Raw genomic sequence first — 17,447 nt, 5'->3', positions numbered from 1 at the left:
GGTATAGGTGAAGCTCCAGCGGCCTCTATCAGCCCACTCCACCTGCCGACGGTAGGGACTCGTAGGTCCTTACCTACATGTTGCGTCAACCCCACCTCGGTCCAAGGGTCCACCTCTGCCGCAACACACTGAGAAAATTGTCCATTTAATCCTTACTCTCTGTTTCCTGTCTTTTAACCAGATCCCCTACCCTACTTCTATTCTCTATCCCTGTCCTCCCTTCTGTGTTGGTCACTAAAATCCCTTTTCCACATTAAAACAAAATCACAACATAAAAGAAATGGCAGAAAATATATTTATTTTTATAAAAATACAAATTCATATTATTTAATATAAAAATTACAAATTGGCATATTTGGCAGGTCTCCCACCAAGAGAGCCCTTTTCTCTCACTTAAGAAATCTAGGAAGAATTCTGGCTGGGGAAAACTGCCTGGTTTCTACCTGGATGCTCCTATAAACTGGTGAAAAAGGGGGTAGAATATCCAAAAAAATGTTTTTCCTTCTAACTACAGGGGTAATTTTGAAAAGGATTTGCATGCATAGAACTGGGTTTTACACATTTAAATTCACTTTACCTGTGTAAGTGGGCTTTTGAAAATTGCTACACTATATGTAATTGAATTGTCCATAGGTTTTACACATCTAAGTGCACTTTACATGCATAAATGATTTGAAAATTGCTATGATAGTGTTGCATTTACATATATAACACAATATACCATCGTAGCAATTTTCAAAATCCCACATGCATTTAACATGCATAAAACCTATTGAAAATTTGATGTATATTGCAATTTTCAAAAGCCCATTTACACGTGTAAAACCGATTTTTAAAAATTACCCGCTAAATGTGCAGAGCATGGTATGGATGACTACTAGATGGCTTTCCATGGGTGAGAGTACATGATCCATTTGTCATGTATTAATGGTAAGAGTAGTTGATGTTCTATATGGAAGGTCTTCCTTTAAAAAAAATGGGGATGAAGGTCTAGCAAAGGGAGTCTTTCACCCAGTATAAAAGGAGAGGTTGAGGTTTTGGCGAGAGGAGTTCAAGATGGATTAAAATTTTTTTGGAAAAACTCATCCGGGAAGTGCGTCCTGCTGCTTGGGGTGGCCTCTCATTTGAAGACCCTGCAGGCGCAAGGAAAAGTCCGAGGAATGAAGTATTTATCGAGTATACGGAGCTGGGATAAAGGGGAGTGGATCGGGTGCCAAGAAGTGGAAGAGAGTCAGAAGGTTTTACAGATGTGGGTTTTGAGTTGGAGTGGAAAAGTCTCTAGAGAGCAGGATACCAGGGAATGTGCCTGGTTATCTGTTTGAAAGGAGCTTTGGATACAAGGATCGAGCAGAATCCACGTTAGGGGCAACGAGAAAAGAGTGAGTACTGACTAAGCTGTAATAGTCTTAAGAGTCAACCTCTTCGTCAAGTGGAGGGCCGAAACTGCCTTGAGCAAAACAGGACGTGCGAACACAGATACGCGCCTGCGCCGCCTGGTCGGGACCACGATTTGCAATCGACGATTGCTTACATTTTTTAAAACAATTGAGAGAGGGAGGACGCAAGCGCCACAACCAGCGAGGCCCGGTGCACGAGCCTAGGATTCGTTTGGAATAGTAGTTGGGTGAGATAGGCCAATGAATACTTCTGCCTGGGAAAGGGAGCGAGCCCCGTGCAGAGACGCAACGAGTATGCGCACAGCACGCTGCTGGCTGGGCGTCGTTACGTTGCCTGTGACGCGTCCCCCCCCCCCCCCCCTCATGCCCTGGGATCGCCGTAGCCGTTGCTCATTATGTCTGTGGCCTCCAGGGCGGTCCTGGGTGTCTCGTTGTTGCTGACGGCGGCCACGGTGGTGGGCGTGCACATGAAACAGAAGCTGGACCGAGAGGTGGGTAAGGGGCGCCCGCCATCACGGGAATCCGGGTACGACGTGGGCTGAGGGAAATCACATACATTTTTAGGTTTAGACCAGCTCTCCGCTTCCACGGACTAAAGAAATCTTTTGTGCACCTGGCTGCAATTAGCCTCTGGCTTTTGGAAGGAGGTCAACGGAATCTAAGGTTTTTAAAAAAAAAAAGCAAAGATTTTTGAATGCTACTACCAAGGAGCTTTTACATGTTTTGAAAAAATAATTTCCGAACTTAACTGTGAGCAGAGCTGTGAGTAAAGGCTTTGTATACAATTATGTATGTGTATCTAGATGAAAATGCATATGTTTATCATTTATGCATCATATTAATATAAGCCTAATGTAAACATCTAAAATCCAGCACTATTATGCAGATCCTAAACTAACCCCCAAATCATTTAAAACCCTTATCTAAAAGTAGTAATGCCTCCCACTTGCAGTAAAATAAGGACCAGATGTACTATAGGATTTCCTTCGTTTTGTACCTATGGAAAAAATGCTTAATACATAAATCCTAAATATGCAATGGATAAAGGAAGAACTTGTAGAAAGTAAGGAGGAACCACTGAGAACATACATTTGCACATGTAGAACATTTATTTGAAAATCATATTTTTAGATGAAGTAGCTAAGGTTGAATCACTGACGATTGATGCTGCTGCTCATGAGCTTCTGCTAATTCCATCCCTTTTGTCTGTTATTATGTGTTTAGTGTATGCATATAAAGGTGAATTTTGAAAGCTTAGTGAGTGCCAAAACTGGGAGATAACATGCACAAATTGAGCCGGTACGCGCCAAGCAAATTTTAAAAGCCGCACGTGTGTACTTGCTGCTATGTGCACAAATGAAAAGTTCCTGGATATACTCAGATCATTCCTCATTCCAGACCTGTGGGTTTATACCTCCCTACCAGCAGATGGAGGCAGAGAACAAAACCTTGAGGCACTGCTACATAACCAAAAGTGCCACCTGCAGTCCCTCAGTATTTCTCTGTCTCCAGCAGATGGAAGAGGTGCAAGCCTGACCTGGAAGCTTGTGAAGTGGTGCAGCTCCTCGAGGTGTCAGGTTTCAATTGGCGGGCCATCCCTCGGGTCAAGCTGGACAAATGGGGAGTTGGATACCCCTGGCTGTTTCAGCCTGCTGTTTCCGGGGCCCCTTATAGCCAGGGGACTGGCTCACTCTCGGCACCCCGAGGTCCCCTCCTGCATAAAGTTGAAAAAACAAACAAACCTGCATTTGCTTTGCAGAGGCTGTGGAGAGCTCCCAGTCTGGGGTAATCGGCCTGGAGGGCTGTACCGGGGGTGGGGGGGCAGCCAGCCTCCAGAACTGTTGGGGCCGGTAAGGGAGTGGTAGCAGTGTGGGCAGGAGCCTTCTGATGGAGGAATCACGATTTCAGCTCGCAGTTTTTTTTGTAGACCTGAGTTTCGTGTGCTCTGCCTACCCATCTCGGTCTTTCTCCCGTGCTCCATTTGGTTGCTCCGCGGTAGCATGTCCAGCATGGCCAACACGTGTGAGGCCCACTTCACGCAGCAGCACGTCTGCTTAATGGGGAGATTGCCATACCAGCAGAAAATTCAGAAAAAACTGCAGGCAGCAGCCTGTGGGACCTGTGGGCAAGGGGGGGGGGGGGAAGTCAAGGTGGATCCAGAGAAGTCGGACTATCAAGCTAGGGTGAGAGAACATAGTAGAAATCTCAACTCGATAAGTCTTTCCTCGTGCCAAATGACATCAAATCTTCACAGAGGTGTACTGCTGTTGATACGTCTCACTCTGCCTGTAAAACTGACCCCTAAACCACCACCATCTCACCTCACGCTATTAGCTGGCCCTCCTATATAGATATATAAATAGTGGACTACTATGAAGACCTTATACTCTCTCTCTCCCTCACCCCTGTGATACTACTTATGCGAAGTGCTATGTTAGCGTGCGGTAATTTTAAAATTATCATAAACCCGCCCCTTTTTCTTACCGAGGCAGTTATCCATTTGATTATAGCATTTTGATGAATTTAGGGTTTAGTATGCAATTACTGATAATCTGTTGGTGCATAATTACTATAATCATTGATTCAAAAAACCTAGTGTATTTTATTGAGAAACAAAATCTTTTTCTTTCTTCGATTTATTATATTAAAGTTAGCACTTAGCTTGAAAAGAACTTCTGTTATAAAGGTAGAGCTCCAAGATAATCAGAAGTACAGCCATAGATGTAATAGCCTGGTGCAGTGATGGAAACACTTGCATGCCGATGATAGCCAAAAGTTTGCATATGGGTACTTTGAGGCTTAAATCTAAGGTGCACAGTACACTGTGAATATCACATAATCTTCTAGGTTATGCATGTGACTATATAAATTACTTATAGCATTTGTATATCTTCAGAAATTCTGAAACACTGAGCAATGCTCTCAGCAAAAGGTTCATTCTAAAAAAAAAAAAAAAAAAGCCCAGACATGCCTGGTGCAATGCATTTATAAGCCATGCACACTCAATTAAACAATAACTTGAAAAATAGAATTTAAACAATTATGAAAGGTTTTGTTGTCTAGTCTCAAAATGTAATTTAGCCAAAGAATGAAGACCAGTTGCAGAGTTTAAATCCTGTAGTTTGTTTTTTTTTAAATTTTTTATAGACTGCTTTTCTGCACTTCAAAGCGGACTACATTCTATGGTATTAAGTCTAAAAATCCAACATTGTTCTAATTGTAGTAACCTATCTCTATCCTCTCCTCTAACGTGTTTTGTTTTATCAATTACAAAGCACTTTGATTTAAAGGGAAAGGACAAAAGATAATATAAACCACATAGTCTGACAAGCAATAGTAAAATGTTGCAACTCATTTCTGAAATGATTTTGAGATTAGTGAAGGCTTTAGTCTGGTCACAGATCAAACAAGTGCCATACTGGTAGTGTCCCTGGAATTGAGGACAAATGAGAGAGCTCTACCCTGCTTTTCTCTCATTCAGTAGTTTTGCTGCAAGGGAATAGAAAGCTGATGCTGCCCTAGAGGATGTAGTGTAAGCACTGGTTGTATGCCACTCTAACAAATACCAAGGCCATCTCGGGGAGGAATTTTGCACAAAAATATTTAAAATTCTGCACGCTATTTAAAATTATGCAAAATTCTGCATACTTTATATTGGTCAGAATAACATAATATACATGACAGTCTTTAAGTAATTTAAAATGTAATACAGAAAAAAGTTATTACTTAAAGATGCAGAGTTTTTAAAATATTTTGAGTAGAATTTCCCTAGAAATTCACTGTCTCTCTTCCGCTCGCATCTACTCTACTTCCCTGGCAACTTTGCCCTCTCAGGCCCCAACTCCACTTGCCAATATCCTTTCCTCCCCTCTAGGCTCAACCCCTTGCACTTTGTCTGCTCCCAGAGTTTGACCCCTTTCTCAGTACTGCCCTCACAAAGCTCCCTCTATCCTCTCTCTAGTGCACATCCCCCCCCCCTTCGCGTGTATTTCCCCCCCCCCTCCACGCGTATTGCTCCCCCCCCTCGCGCGTATTTCTCCCCCCCCCCCCTTCGGACAGGCTCCCCCCCCTCGCGCGTTTTTCCCCCCCCCCTTCGGACAGGCTCCCCCCCCTCGCCGTATTTCTCCCCCCTCCCCCTTTGGACAGGCTCCCCCCCTCGTGCGTATTTTTCCCCCCCCCCTTTGGGACAGGCTCCCCCCTCGCGCGTATTTTCTCCTCCCTTCTCTCCCCCCCCCTTTGGACAGGCTCCCCCCCCTCGCGCGTTTCCCCCCCCCCCCTTTGGACAGGCTCCCCCCCCTCGCGCATTTTTTTCTTTCCTCTCCCCCCCCCCTTCGACAGGGCTCCCCCCCCCTCGCGCGTATTTCTCCCCCCCCTTCGGAAGGCTCCCCCCCCCCTCGCGCGTATTTCTCCCCCCCTTCGGACAAGGCTCCCCCCCCTCGCGCGTATTTCTCCCCCCTCCACGTATTCCCCCCCCCCACACACACTCATGCACTCACACATCGCTTCCTCACCCCCCCCCCCCCCCCCCCCGCCAGGTTTCTCAGTTTTTACACACACCTATATACACGCTCTCACCGGGGCCTTCATCTTCACCGTGAGTGGAACGTGCTCTGCTCACGGCACGCCAGGACCTCCTCTATCTTTGTCAAATTCTGCCCAGAAAATGGCAGTTCTGTGCAAATTCTTCTCTGCAGTAATGCAGAATTCCCCCAGGACTATAAGGCAAGATGGATTTTCACTGTACAAGGTCTTATGAATGATTAGAATTTCTTAGCATCCAGTCAGATGAATCCAGAATAAATGGGTTATGACCTCTACCTGCAGATGGAATGGAGCAAACTGATATCACAGAATATAAAATCCTGCAGTGACATCAGCCTGCCAGCATTCTCAGTCTCCAACAGATGGTGGATGTGCATTTCCCTACTGGGGATTGCTTCATTTTGTAAAAGGAGAATTAAGGGTATTACATTGTCCTCCTCTCCTGCGGTGATACCGAAATGTCCCTCCCCCACTTGAGAATTCCTGAGGTGATTTCCGGGGTGCCTCAGATGAGTGCCTTGGTCTGGTAGCTGGCTTTTCAGCTGGAGTGGAATTAGCTGCTTAAGCGGCTGAAAGAGTGTGCAGGAAGCTGAGCACAGCAGTGATGGCATATGCCCTTGCCCCCTGCAGCCAGAGACTGTCTCTGTATTCAGCCAGGTAAGGCTGAGCTGCGGTAAGTTTAGAAAAAAAAAAAAAGTAATAATGTAATATACAGAGAATTAGAAAAGTTCCATTTTGGTTTCCTTGCGTAAGGCCTTTTGTTTTTTCCTGGTGATGGAAGCCATTCAAGAATCAATTGATCTTGAGGCGAATTTCAAAGGGGGTCGGGTTTTGGAAAGCCTGTACCTTTTGGATCCAGTGGCAAGAGAGCGTTTACGTTTTCCAAAAGTAGATGCATTTGTGTGTGCAGTCTCCAAGTGGACCACTATGCCTGTGGAAGGAGTAGCAGCCTTTGGATGCTCATGATAGAAGGATTGAGACTATCTTTAAGCAAGCATTTAATGCATTGGTAGTGACCTTGCAGATTGCTTCTTGTTGTTCCCTGGTGGCTTGATCTTGTGTGTTTCTTCTTTTATAATTAACATTTTTATTATAGTTTTAGAAAACGTTCAGTACATAAAACAGCATACAATGATTACAGTTGAACAATCAACCTCCCCTCCCTATTTCCCCTTTAGTAGAATTCTCTAAGCATTATTTTCCTGTAGATAAGCAGCATGAATTAGCCATGCTGTCTGGGATGTCCTGGGCGGCAAGGTGGCGGAGCTCTCTTAGAACACTGAGTCTTTCAGTGTAGTGTGTCTGCTTGGATCCTTCCACGCTTCCCCCATCCCCCTCGGTCCGTGTTTTTCCCATGCCCCTGACTGCACGCGGATCTGCTCTTCTCAGCGGAGCACTTCTTCTGAAGTAAAAAAAAAAAAAAAGTAAAGAAGAAAAGAAGGAGAAAAGTATTGGTTTTCTTCACTTCCTTCATTTTCTTACCTTCTTCGAGGACATACCGTGGCCACCAGGCTTCAGTTTTTGCCAATACGGCAAAATCATATCAGTGACCGGGCACACCAAATACTACATATGCCCTGGACCAGATCACAACCAGGCAGCCTGCAGGGATTGCGGGCGCATGTCCCCTTGAGCCGAGCAGCAGAGGGCTGCCAGAATTGCAAAACTTTGTGAAACGGCATCGGGCTCGTATGCCCCTTCTGAAGACTTGACTCGGCACCCCCCCCCCCCCCCCCCAGCCTCCAAAGAGTCTATGCATCGCAGAGCCTCCTCGGTAGGGCCTCCCGGTTCGTCTGGGCCGGTGCCGAAGCGAGTGCTAATGGCACCGATGCACGACATGGGAGACGCGTAGACTGCGCCGAAGATGCTATCTGTGCCAAGAAGCATTGGGGCCCCGACGCATCACTGATGCACCGATGCAGGAAGCGGACCGCATGCTTTGGGATCGAAGCATAAGCACAAGACATCGGCGAATCGAAGCTAGTCTGTGCCGAAGCAGACTCCATCGCACATGCCATTGCACACTGTTGCAAAGACCCCCAAGAAACACTCTTCAGGGCACAAAAGACCCAGGGAACTTTCCCCACTCCTAGTAGTGGACTCAGATGTGGCGCCTTCTTCACCAGCCGCCTCCTCATAGTTCCTCAGCCTCATCCAGGAGATCAGGCCTTCAAGAACCTTTACAGGAGAGGCACAAGCGCCCTCCTACGATCCCTCCTTCACCCAGAAGTCCAGACACGGACATCCTACTGGCTGCAGTACCACCCCCCCCCCCCCCCCACCAGCGGTCCTCCCAGGCTACCCAGTGCTCCCCACAGACAACCTCTGCCAAGCCCTCAGGACACCTTGGCCTTGCAGGCAGTGTCCCAGATTTCCCTTATCCTTTCTCGGTTCCTTACCACTGTGGAGCAGCAGGGAAAACGCCCAGCAGAGGCACCTCTGGAAGGCCCCCCCCCCCCCCCCCAAATCGTCACAGGACAGCCTCAGTCCAGATCCTTCTCCTGGCCCACCTCTACCAGCTCCTCCTCCTGGGGATCTTTCCTCCCAGCCTTCCATGTCACGATCCTCTACAGGGTACCCCTCTGATCTGGCGGAAGAACAACTGGAGCCAATCTCTCCACCAGAAGACTTGTTGAATTCTAAGTTTGTGGAGAAAGTAGGGCAAAGTCTCAACATCAAGACTAGAAGAATTCCTGACCCAAGAGCAGGAGTCCAGGGCATCCTCAAAATATTTGAATTGCCTTTGGAGCCCATGGCCTTGCCCTCTCATGAGGTCCTAAACGCAGGTAAGTTTGTACCTGAGGCAATGGAGGGTAAAATGACTTGCCCAAGTTCGACTTTATCTGCTAATATTTCCAGCTCTGATATGTGTTTATTCGGAGCAGATAGTCTACAACATGGCGCCCTGGTTCTCCGCCCAGACATCTAAGTCATCTACTCTATGTCCCATTGTGTTGATATCTTCCTTCTTGTCATTAATGGATGCTAGCAGATCTGCTTTGTGGGCTTTCATATCATTCTGAAGCTCTAAGAATCATTCTCTGATCACTGACCTTGTCGGGAAGTCAGGGTGACCTGAGCTTAGATTCGATCCATCATTAGTCATTTACAGGGCTTTCCACTCCTTTGTCGCTGGGGCCTCCTAATCTTTCTGCGGCCTGTTCATCATCTTCCGACGGGAGTTCTCCCATTATTTTGCTAAAAGAGAAACTGCTTCAGGTCCGTTGTTCTTTTCCGAATGGACATTCTTGTCCTTATTAACCAGATCTTGGCACAATTACTGCTTAGAGGTGGCAATAAACAGCTGCTAAAGCCTCATTTGGAGAGTTAGGAGTGGAGCTCGAGATTGTGGCCATCTTGTAGCACAGCAGTAGAGCGCCCCGATCTTGTTTATTTCTCTCCCAGGAGGTCGATAACTCTGTGGTGAAAACCAGGGTAGTTATGGAGCAAGCTGCTGCTTTTTTGGCAGATGTAGGCTTTGATTTGATCTGCTCTTCCACCAGAGCAGTGGCTTCCATTGTAGCGGCCAGGCATCAGTTATGGCTGAAAAATTGGACAGCTGATGCAACTTTCAAGGCTACCCTTACCAAATTTCCCTTTAAGGGCTCACTTTTATTTGGGAGAAAATTGGAAAAATTGGCCAGTGAGTGGAGCAAATCTGATTCCTCGTTTACCAGAGAATAAGAAGCAGATGCCACACTTTTAACATGGGAGGTCATACTAGGGGATCCAGGTGTTTTCGTCCCTATAGAGCAACGACTCTTCAGAGAAACTCTACCTTTTGTTAAGTCTCAGTCCTTGCGTCCCTGACAGCCAAGAAGGGACGGAGGTTTGGGTAGTTGAACCTCCCAACCTTCCCAATGAAGGTTTGCCGACTCAACCCCTGGGAATAGGAGATAGGGGGATGCCTCTCTTTTATCAGAGGTGGGTCGAGATCACATCAGAACAATGGTTCCTGGAGGTCATACAAGGACACGCGCTGGAGTTTCACAGTGTTCCTTGGGACGTGTTCATGGTGTCTCCTTGCCACTCGCCACAGAATAAGCAGGCAGTGGAAACTACATTGGCAAGACTTCTCTGTCTGAGAGCAATGGTTCCAGTGCCCAAGTCTCAAGAAAATACAGGTCATTATTCCATTTATTTCATTGTGCCCAAAAAGGAGGGCTTCTTTCATACCATCCTAGATCTCAAAGGTGACTCATTTTTGCATGGAAACATTGCACTCAGTAATATTGACTGTGCAGTCGGGGGAGTTTCTGACCACCTTAGATCTGTCTGAGATGTGCCTTCATATTTCCATCCAACTAGTGCATCAACGCTTTCTGGGGTTCGCAGATCTGGGACGCATTATAGTTTTCGGGCCCTGCCCTTTGGTTTGGCCACTGCCCCAAGGACCTTTTCCAAGGTAATGGTGGTAGTGGTGACAGAATTGAGAACCAATGGGATCCTCGTACACCCAACAACTGGCTGATTCGAGCCAAGTTGCTGGAAGAGAGCTGCAGAGTGACTCACAAGGTGATCTCCCTGTTGCAAGAGTTTGGCTGGGTGGTGAACCTGACCAAGAACAGTCTTCAGCCTGCTCTGTCATTGGAATACTTCGGGGTTAGGTTCAACACGAGTAAGGGCAAAGTTTTCCTGCCGGAAGCGCGCATTCAGACGATGACACAGTTCTGTCTGTTATTGAATACTCTGCACCCAACCGTATGGTCCTATCTGCAAGTACTTGGCTTAATGGCGGTGACCCTGGAAGTAGTCTTGTGGGTAAGGGCGCATATGCATCATCTTCAGCGCTCCCTGCTCTCGGTGGAACCTGCAGTTTCAGGACTATTCGATTTCTGTACACCCTCCGTCTTAATATCATAGCAATATTAAGTCGGAGGCCCCAAAACTTAAAAAAAATTAAAAATCGACCCACGGGTCAGAAGATGGACGCTCAATTATGCCAGCGTCCGTTTTCCGATCCCGTGGCTGTCAGCGGGTTTGAGAACTGATGCTGTCAAACCTGCTGACAGCTGCCGCTCCTGTCAAAAAAGAGTATCCCTAGCGCCTCTTTTTACCGCAGTCCCTCATTTGCATACTAAATCACGCGCATAGGAGAGTGGGCACTCGCCTCGGAGCACGGCTCTCCTGCGGATTTTACTGTATCGGCCTGTATGTGAGTGGCATAGCGAACGAGAGAAGGTAAAGTTTGTCTTTTTGCGGATGACACTAAGATCTGTGACAGAGTGGACACACCGGAAGGAGTGGAGAGAATGAGACGGGATTTAAGGAAGCTGCGAAGAGTGGTCGAAGATATGACAGCTGAGATTCAATGCCAAGAAGTGCAGAGTCATGCATATGGGGTGTGGAAATCTGAAAGAACTGTATTCGATGGGGGGTGAAGGGCTGATGTGCACAGAGCAGGAGAGAGACCTTGGGGTGATTGTTTTGCTGACTTCAGATCATTAGACACTATTTGACAAGGCGATAGCTAAAGCCAGAAGAATGCTGGGCTGCATAGAGAGAGAAATATCGAGTAAGAAAAGGGAAGTGATTATCCCCTTGTACAGGTCCTTGGTGAGGCCTCATCTGGAGTACTGTGCTCAGTTCTGGAGACCGTATTTCCGATGGGACAGAGACAGGATGGAGGCGGTCCAGAAAAGGGTGACCAAAAAGGTGGATGGTCTTCATCGAATGACTTATGAGGAGAGATTGAAGAATCTAAATATGTACACCCTGGAGGAAAGGAGGAGCAGAGGTGATATGATACAGACTTTCAGATACTTGAAAAGTTTTAATGATCCAAAGTCAATGACAGACCTTTTCCGTTGGGAAAAAAATCAGCAGAACCCAGGGGTCACGATTTGAAGCTCCAGGGAGGAAGACTCAGAACCAATGTCAGGAAGTATTTCTTCACGGAGAGGGTAGTAGATGCCTGGAACGCTCTTCTGGAGGAAGTGATGAAGACCAAAACTGTGAAGGACTTCAAAGGGGCGTGGGATACTGTGGATCCATAAAGTCTAGAGGATGTGAATGAAGAGAGGGTGGCTTGCAGGCATGATGGCTACTATCTGGAGACTATACCCTTATTCAATAAACATATACACGGTTAATGTGTCCCCAACATTGCTCTAAGCTTCAACAGCAAGAGGAAATGTGGAAAAAAGGATTTGCATTCACAAAAAAAGCGGGGAGTAGCTTGCTTGTTACGGCGGTTACTACCCCAAACCAAATAAGCCTGATACTTCACTTTCAATGCATATCCAGCGTAGCTCTCTGCTTCAACGGCAGGGGGGAATGAAGAAAAGATGATTTATATTCAGACAACAACCAACAAGGACTGAATTACATAGTCTGGGTAAACAAATAAGCATGGGTGTAGCTTATTTGTTACAGCAGTTACTACCCCGAATCAATTAAGCCTGATCACTTGAAATACATAAGCAGCGCAGTTCACTTCTTCAACGGCAGGCAGAATGAAGAAAAGTGGATTTATATTCAACCAACAAGGACTGAATTACACAGGCTGGGTAAACAAATAAGCATGGGAGTAGCTTGCTTATTATGGCAGTTACTACCCCTAACCAATTAAGCTAGATACTTCACTTAGATGCAGTTCCAGCACTGCTCTCTACATTAATGGCAGGGGTGGAAGGGAAATAGAACCAAAAGGTTACTAAGGGCCAAGAATAACAGGTAAGTATGAGTAAAAAAAAACCAAGTGTGAAAACTTGCTGGGCAGACTGGATGGGCCGTTTGGTCTTCTGCCGTCATTTCCATGTGTCTGTTTCTATGTATTTTATAAGTCAACTTAATTAATAGCAGGTAATGGACTTCTCCAAGAACTTAACCAATCTTTTTTTAAACACAGCTACACTAACTGCACAAATTCCAGACTTTAATTGTGCGTTGAGTGAAAAAGAACTTTCTCTAATTAGTTTTAAACGCTCCAAGCTCTATTATCGAAGTTAGATTATTGCAATACCTGTTTCTGGGCTTACCGTTATCATCTATTCGCCCCTTGCAACTCTTGCAGAATGTGGCCGCGTGTCTTTTGACCAATTCCAAAAAATTTAAAAACCCCAATTTTGATGAGCCTCCATTGGCTTCCTATCCATTCTCGAATCGCATACAAATGTTTGACGCTTTTTTACAAAACCATCTATGGCAACAATAATGAATGGTTAAATGCATCCCTTCGCATCCATACTACCTCCCGTAAGTTGAGGTCCTTAAGCAAAGCACTACTCCCAGTTCCATCTCCCAAATCAGCACACCTAAATGCAGTAGGGGAAAGGGCCCTCTCCATAGCTGGCCCAAAACTGTGGAACTCTCTTCCACTAGACGTACGTTTAGAGGCGAGTATACAACCTTTTAAGAAACAGCTAAAAACATGGTTGTTCGCACAGGCTTTCAACAATGTAGCATGACTTCTCCTAGTGACTCCCCCTGTAAAGCTAGATTATTATAAAGAATGTTTATTATAAACACTATTTTATTAATAGGATATTTGATGAATTTTATGTATTTTATTATTTTGTAAAATTAAGTATAGACTATTTTTAGATGTTTTTTTAGTATTTATAGGGTTATTTATTTGTTTTAATGCTCTCTTTTAGGACATGTCATTAAAGACTGTCCACAAATACGATGTAAACCGACATGAAGTGTGCACAGTATGTTTCGGTATATAAAAATGCCTAAATAAAATAAAAATAAATGCTAACTTCATGGAGTGCTCCCTAGTCTTTCCATTATCTGAAAGAGTAAATAACTGATTCATATTAACCCGTTCTAGACCTCTCATGATTTTAAACACCTCTATCTTATCCCCCCTCAGCCGTCTCTTCTGCAAGCTGAAAAGTCCTAACCTCTTTAATCTTTCCTCACAGGGGAGCTGTTCCATTTTCTTTATCATTTTGGTCGCCCTTCTCTGTACCTTCTCCATCGCAATTATATCTTTTGAGATGTGGCGACCAGAATTGTACACAGTATTCAAGGTGTGGTCTCACCATGAAACGATAGAGGCATTGTGACATTTTCTGTTCTATTCACTATTTCCTTTCTAATAATTTCCAATATTCTGTTTGCTTTTTTTTGACTGTCGCAGCACACTGAACCAATGATTTCAATGTGTTATTCACTATGATGCCTAGATCTTTCTTGGGTGGTAGCTCCTAATATAGTCCTGAGTCCATCTGTCTACAAGCTAGGAAATCGAGAAATTACTTACCTGATAATTTCATTTTCCTTACTGTAGACAGATGGACTCAGCTTCCTGTCCTCCGCTGCTGCATGTGTGTCAGTAGTCCTTTTGTGGGGCTTTGAATCCCAAGGAATTACTGATAAGTGCTCATCCAGTCCTTAGATTGGGGTACCTAGATTCTTAAGTGAGTTCTGTGTTTCTTGTTGATTGTGTATACTTATGGCTGACTTTGTTTTTAATTTTTTCCTAGTCTGTCCACAGTTGCTTTTGAAGAGATTTTTGGCAGGCTATGGTCACTGCAGGAGTATATATACTGTGACGTCAGCTTGCTCTGTCTCCATCTGCTGGCAGGGGAGCATAACCCACTAGTCCTGAGTCCATCTGTCTTCACTAAGGAAAACCAAGTTATCAGGTAAGTAATGTCTCCATTTTTGTGCATTATTAATACCTTTGAGGTATTTGAATACTATCTCTCTTTCTCTCTTCCTCTCCTCTTGCCTGTAGGGTATACATATTTAGGTCTTTAAGTCTCATTTCATAGGATTTTGCTGTAGACTTTGCACTATTTTGTTAGCTTTTCTCTGGGCTTCCTCCACTCCCTTTGCATCCATTTTGGAGGTATGGCTTCCAGAATTTAGGTACACTATTTTAGGTGAGGGCTTATGTTATGGATTTGTTTTGTTTCAGTTATACCCCGCCTTGATGTTTTAGAGCAGAGTGTTAATACAGACCACAGTTAGTAGCTACCTTTTACCAAAGAGGAAACAACCTCGATTGTGAGACTGTAACATATCCAAAATGCAGGGAGACTGTAACATATCCAAAATGCAGGGGACCTACTTAAAGAATTCTATTAACTTAGAAGTTTAGTTTTTAATTGATAGAGGGAGAGCATTACTGCCCCTGTGGATATTTGTAACCTTGCACTATTGTCTAGTAGTTACGTTTTTCTTAACATAAATCAAAGATTAAAATGGAATAAGAAGTGTGTCATGGAGTGAAGACCAGCTGGGAATGGTAATTCACCCACAGGAGCAGAGCCAGATTCTAGGCAAGGCTGACAGGATCTTTTTCCTGACCAGCCACCTCCCCCGCAGGTTGAGCCCTTGGGTTCTGGTGGCCAATAGGACTTAGGCTATAACTGGAGTAGAGCAGGGGTTGGAGACTACATGGACAGGCGATGAGACAGGAGCCTGAGACAAGCTGGAATTGGAAGCCGGGGCTGAAACCAAAAGCACAGGCTGATACTGAAGGCAGGCAGGAGCTATAGACAGGGGCTGGAAAAGGAGGCAAAGCCTGGCCTAAAACGACTGTAACTGGAGGTACAGGTCTGGGACGGAGATGAGGGCAAGGCCCAGGATGGAGAACTGAAGCTACAGGGAGCACTAGACAGGACTAGACAAGACTAGGAACTACTAGAAGGCCTGAAGGCCGATGCAGTGCAAGGAAGTAGTAGAAGGGCCAAGGGCAGAGCTGAGAAGGAAAAGAAAGCTTAAGAGCCATAGGGCAGAACAAGGAAGCCAGAAAGGCCACAAGCAAGATAGAGGGCCAAGGAGGCCAGGAAGCAAGACAGAAGGCTTCAGGGAGCTTCAGGGCATGGCAGAAGGCCATGCAGCAAGAAAGCAAGACAAGGTGGGCCAGTACAAAGAGCCAAGGTGATGAAGAGGCAATGAGTTGAGAGAGGCAGTGCTATATAGGGCTGGCTTTGCTGAGTCATGGGAGTATCAAGGAGGTGGCTAGGACTGCAGCGAGCATGGTTGTGTGAGCCTCTGCAGGTGGGACGGGTGCCTAGCAGCCTAGATCATGACAAAGTTCTGTATTGGGTTTTTTTGCTTTTTATCCAGTAACAGTTGCGGCTACAGATCTTTTTATTTGTCATTTTTCTCCTTCTGAGGGAAAGTGGTGTTCATTCTTGGGTGGCCTAGGTTGCAATATGTGTTAAACATTTAACAATAAAGTAAGATAATTTCAAGTTTAAGATGAAATAAAGTTGAAAACATAAGCCATTTTAATAGACTTCAGCATTAACAGCCATAGCAACTTCATAAGACAACAATAGGATATTCCTCCGGCTAAAGGGCACCCTGCAAATTTTCTGGGCTGGTTGTACTGATCTTGGGCATCGCGAGATGTGTGCTGGGAGTAAGATATTTGTGGTTCGCATGGTGGGAGACACCAGGGAAGAAGAGGGTAAATGTAGGCCTCGAGAGACATAGCTGCAGCTGTTAAGGCATGGGGCAAGACACTGCAGGCATCCGATCTGGAGAACACAAGCCCAGTGCTGCCCCTTAATGCTGGACTGCTTAGGACAGAAATTGGACGAGATGGAAAAAACAAGAATGAGAGTTTCTGGAAGCAGCAGAGAACACTGAGCAGGAGAAAAAGCTGGACAAGGTCGCATATACCCCAGGTAGTGAAGGCGAGAAAGGAAAAGCAAAAACAAAAAATCCCTGAAAACTAACTCATAGACAAAAAGACAAAATTATAACTAGCAACATATAAAAAAAATTCCCTGGTTTCTAAATATTTTTCCACCTTTGGTTTCAGGATACTGATGCAGATAAAAGTAGTTGTTCCCGTCAGCAGCAGCAGAGCTGTAGTTATCTTCATATTTTTATTTTTTGGTTTGCTTTGCAGACTTCCCGTTCTCAGTGTAGTTATTCACTTCCAAGATTTCAACCTGTATCAAATACTGTGCCTAAACAATGTGTCTCTGATTTAGTGTCTGCTAGCAGCTTAATGATATAAATGCTGACACTATTGTGCAGTGACTGCATCACCTGCTAAGTATCATAGACTCTATCGAGATTCTTGCAAACTAAATTGGCTGCCCTCATGTCCCCAACTTATGTGCACTTTAAATTTAAAATGTTTTTGGCAAGTGCAGCAAGACATTATCGTAATCAAAATGCAAGAAATTATATTTCTTTGCCTTCTAAATAAGGAAACCTTTCTTTCAAAATGGGTGGTACTGACTTTGCAGCTATACAGCAGAGCACATCATTGGAACTGTTCAGCTAAGAATTGTTTTGTTTCTAGCCATTACATAGTTCAGGATGGGATTGGATGCTGGCAATTTAATGAGTATGTCACAGTTTTGTTTTCTGTTGTAGAGACTCCGTGAAGGGGTGGTCAGAGACCTTGAAAGACAAATTCGGAAAGAGGAAAACCTTCGCCTTCTAGAAGAACAGATTGTTTTGACCAAATACCTCGAAGCAGAGAGGGAGAAGGCACTTGAGCCTAAAGAAAACCTAAAGTTCAAACAACTTTAATGTCATACAGCTTAATTCAAGAGTTTGAACAGACTGTGGAAATGTTTACAT

General features: G+C 45.1%; 1 protein-coding gene across 1 annotated transcript; it reads left to right on the top strand.

Annotated features, from left to right (window-relative positions):
* Nucleotides 1-1,734: 1,734 nt before the first annotated feature.
* LOC115087361 (protein PET117 homolog, mitochondrial) lies at nucleotides 1,735-17,423 on the top strand. The gene is made up of 2 exons (XM_029594472.1): nucleotides 1,735-1,888; nucleotides 17,238-17,423. Exons 1-2 carry the CDS (start codon nucleotides 1,793-1,795, stop codon nucleotides 17,394-17,396), a joined length of 255 nt encoding a protein of 84 aa, XP_029450332.1. The 5' UTR covers nucleotides 1,735-1,792; the 3' UTR covers nucleotides 17,397-17,423.
* The last annotated feature ends 24 nt before the right edge of the window (nucleotides 17,424-17,447 follow it).

Source organism: Rhinatrema bivittatum, chromosome 3 (genome assembly GCF_901001135.1).
Source record: "Rhinatrema bivittatum chromosome 3, aRhiBiv1.1, whole genome shotgun sequence".
Classification (NCBI taxonomy): Eukaryota; Metazoa; Chordata; class Amphibia; order Gymnophiona; family Rhinatrematidae; genus Rhinatrema; species Rhinatrema bivittatum.
The sequence above is the reverse complement of the archived record's forward strand: the minus strand, read 5'-3'. Positions and strand labels throughout refer to the sequence as shown.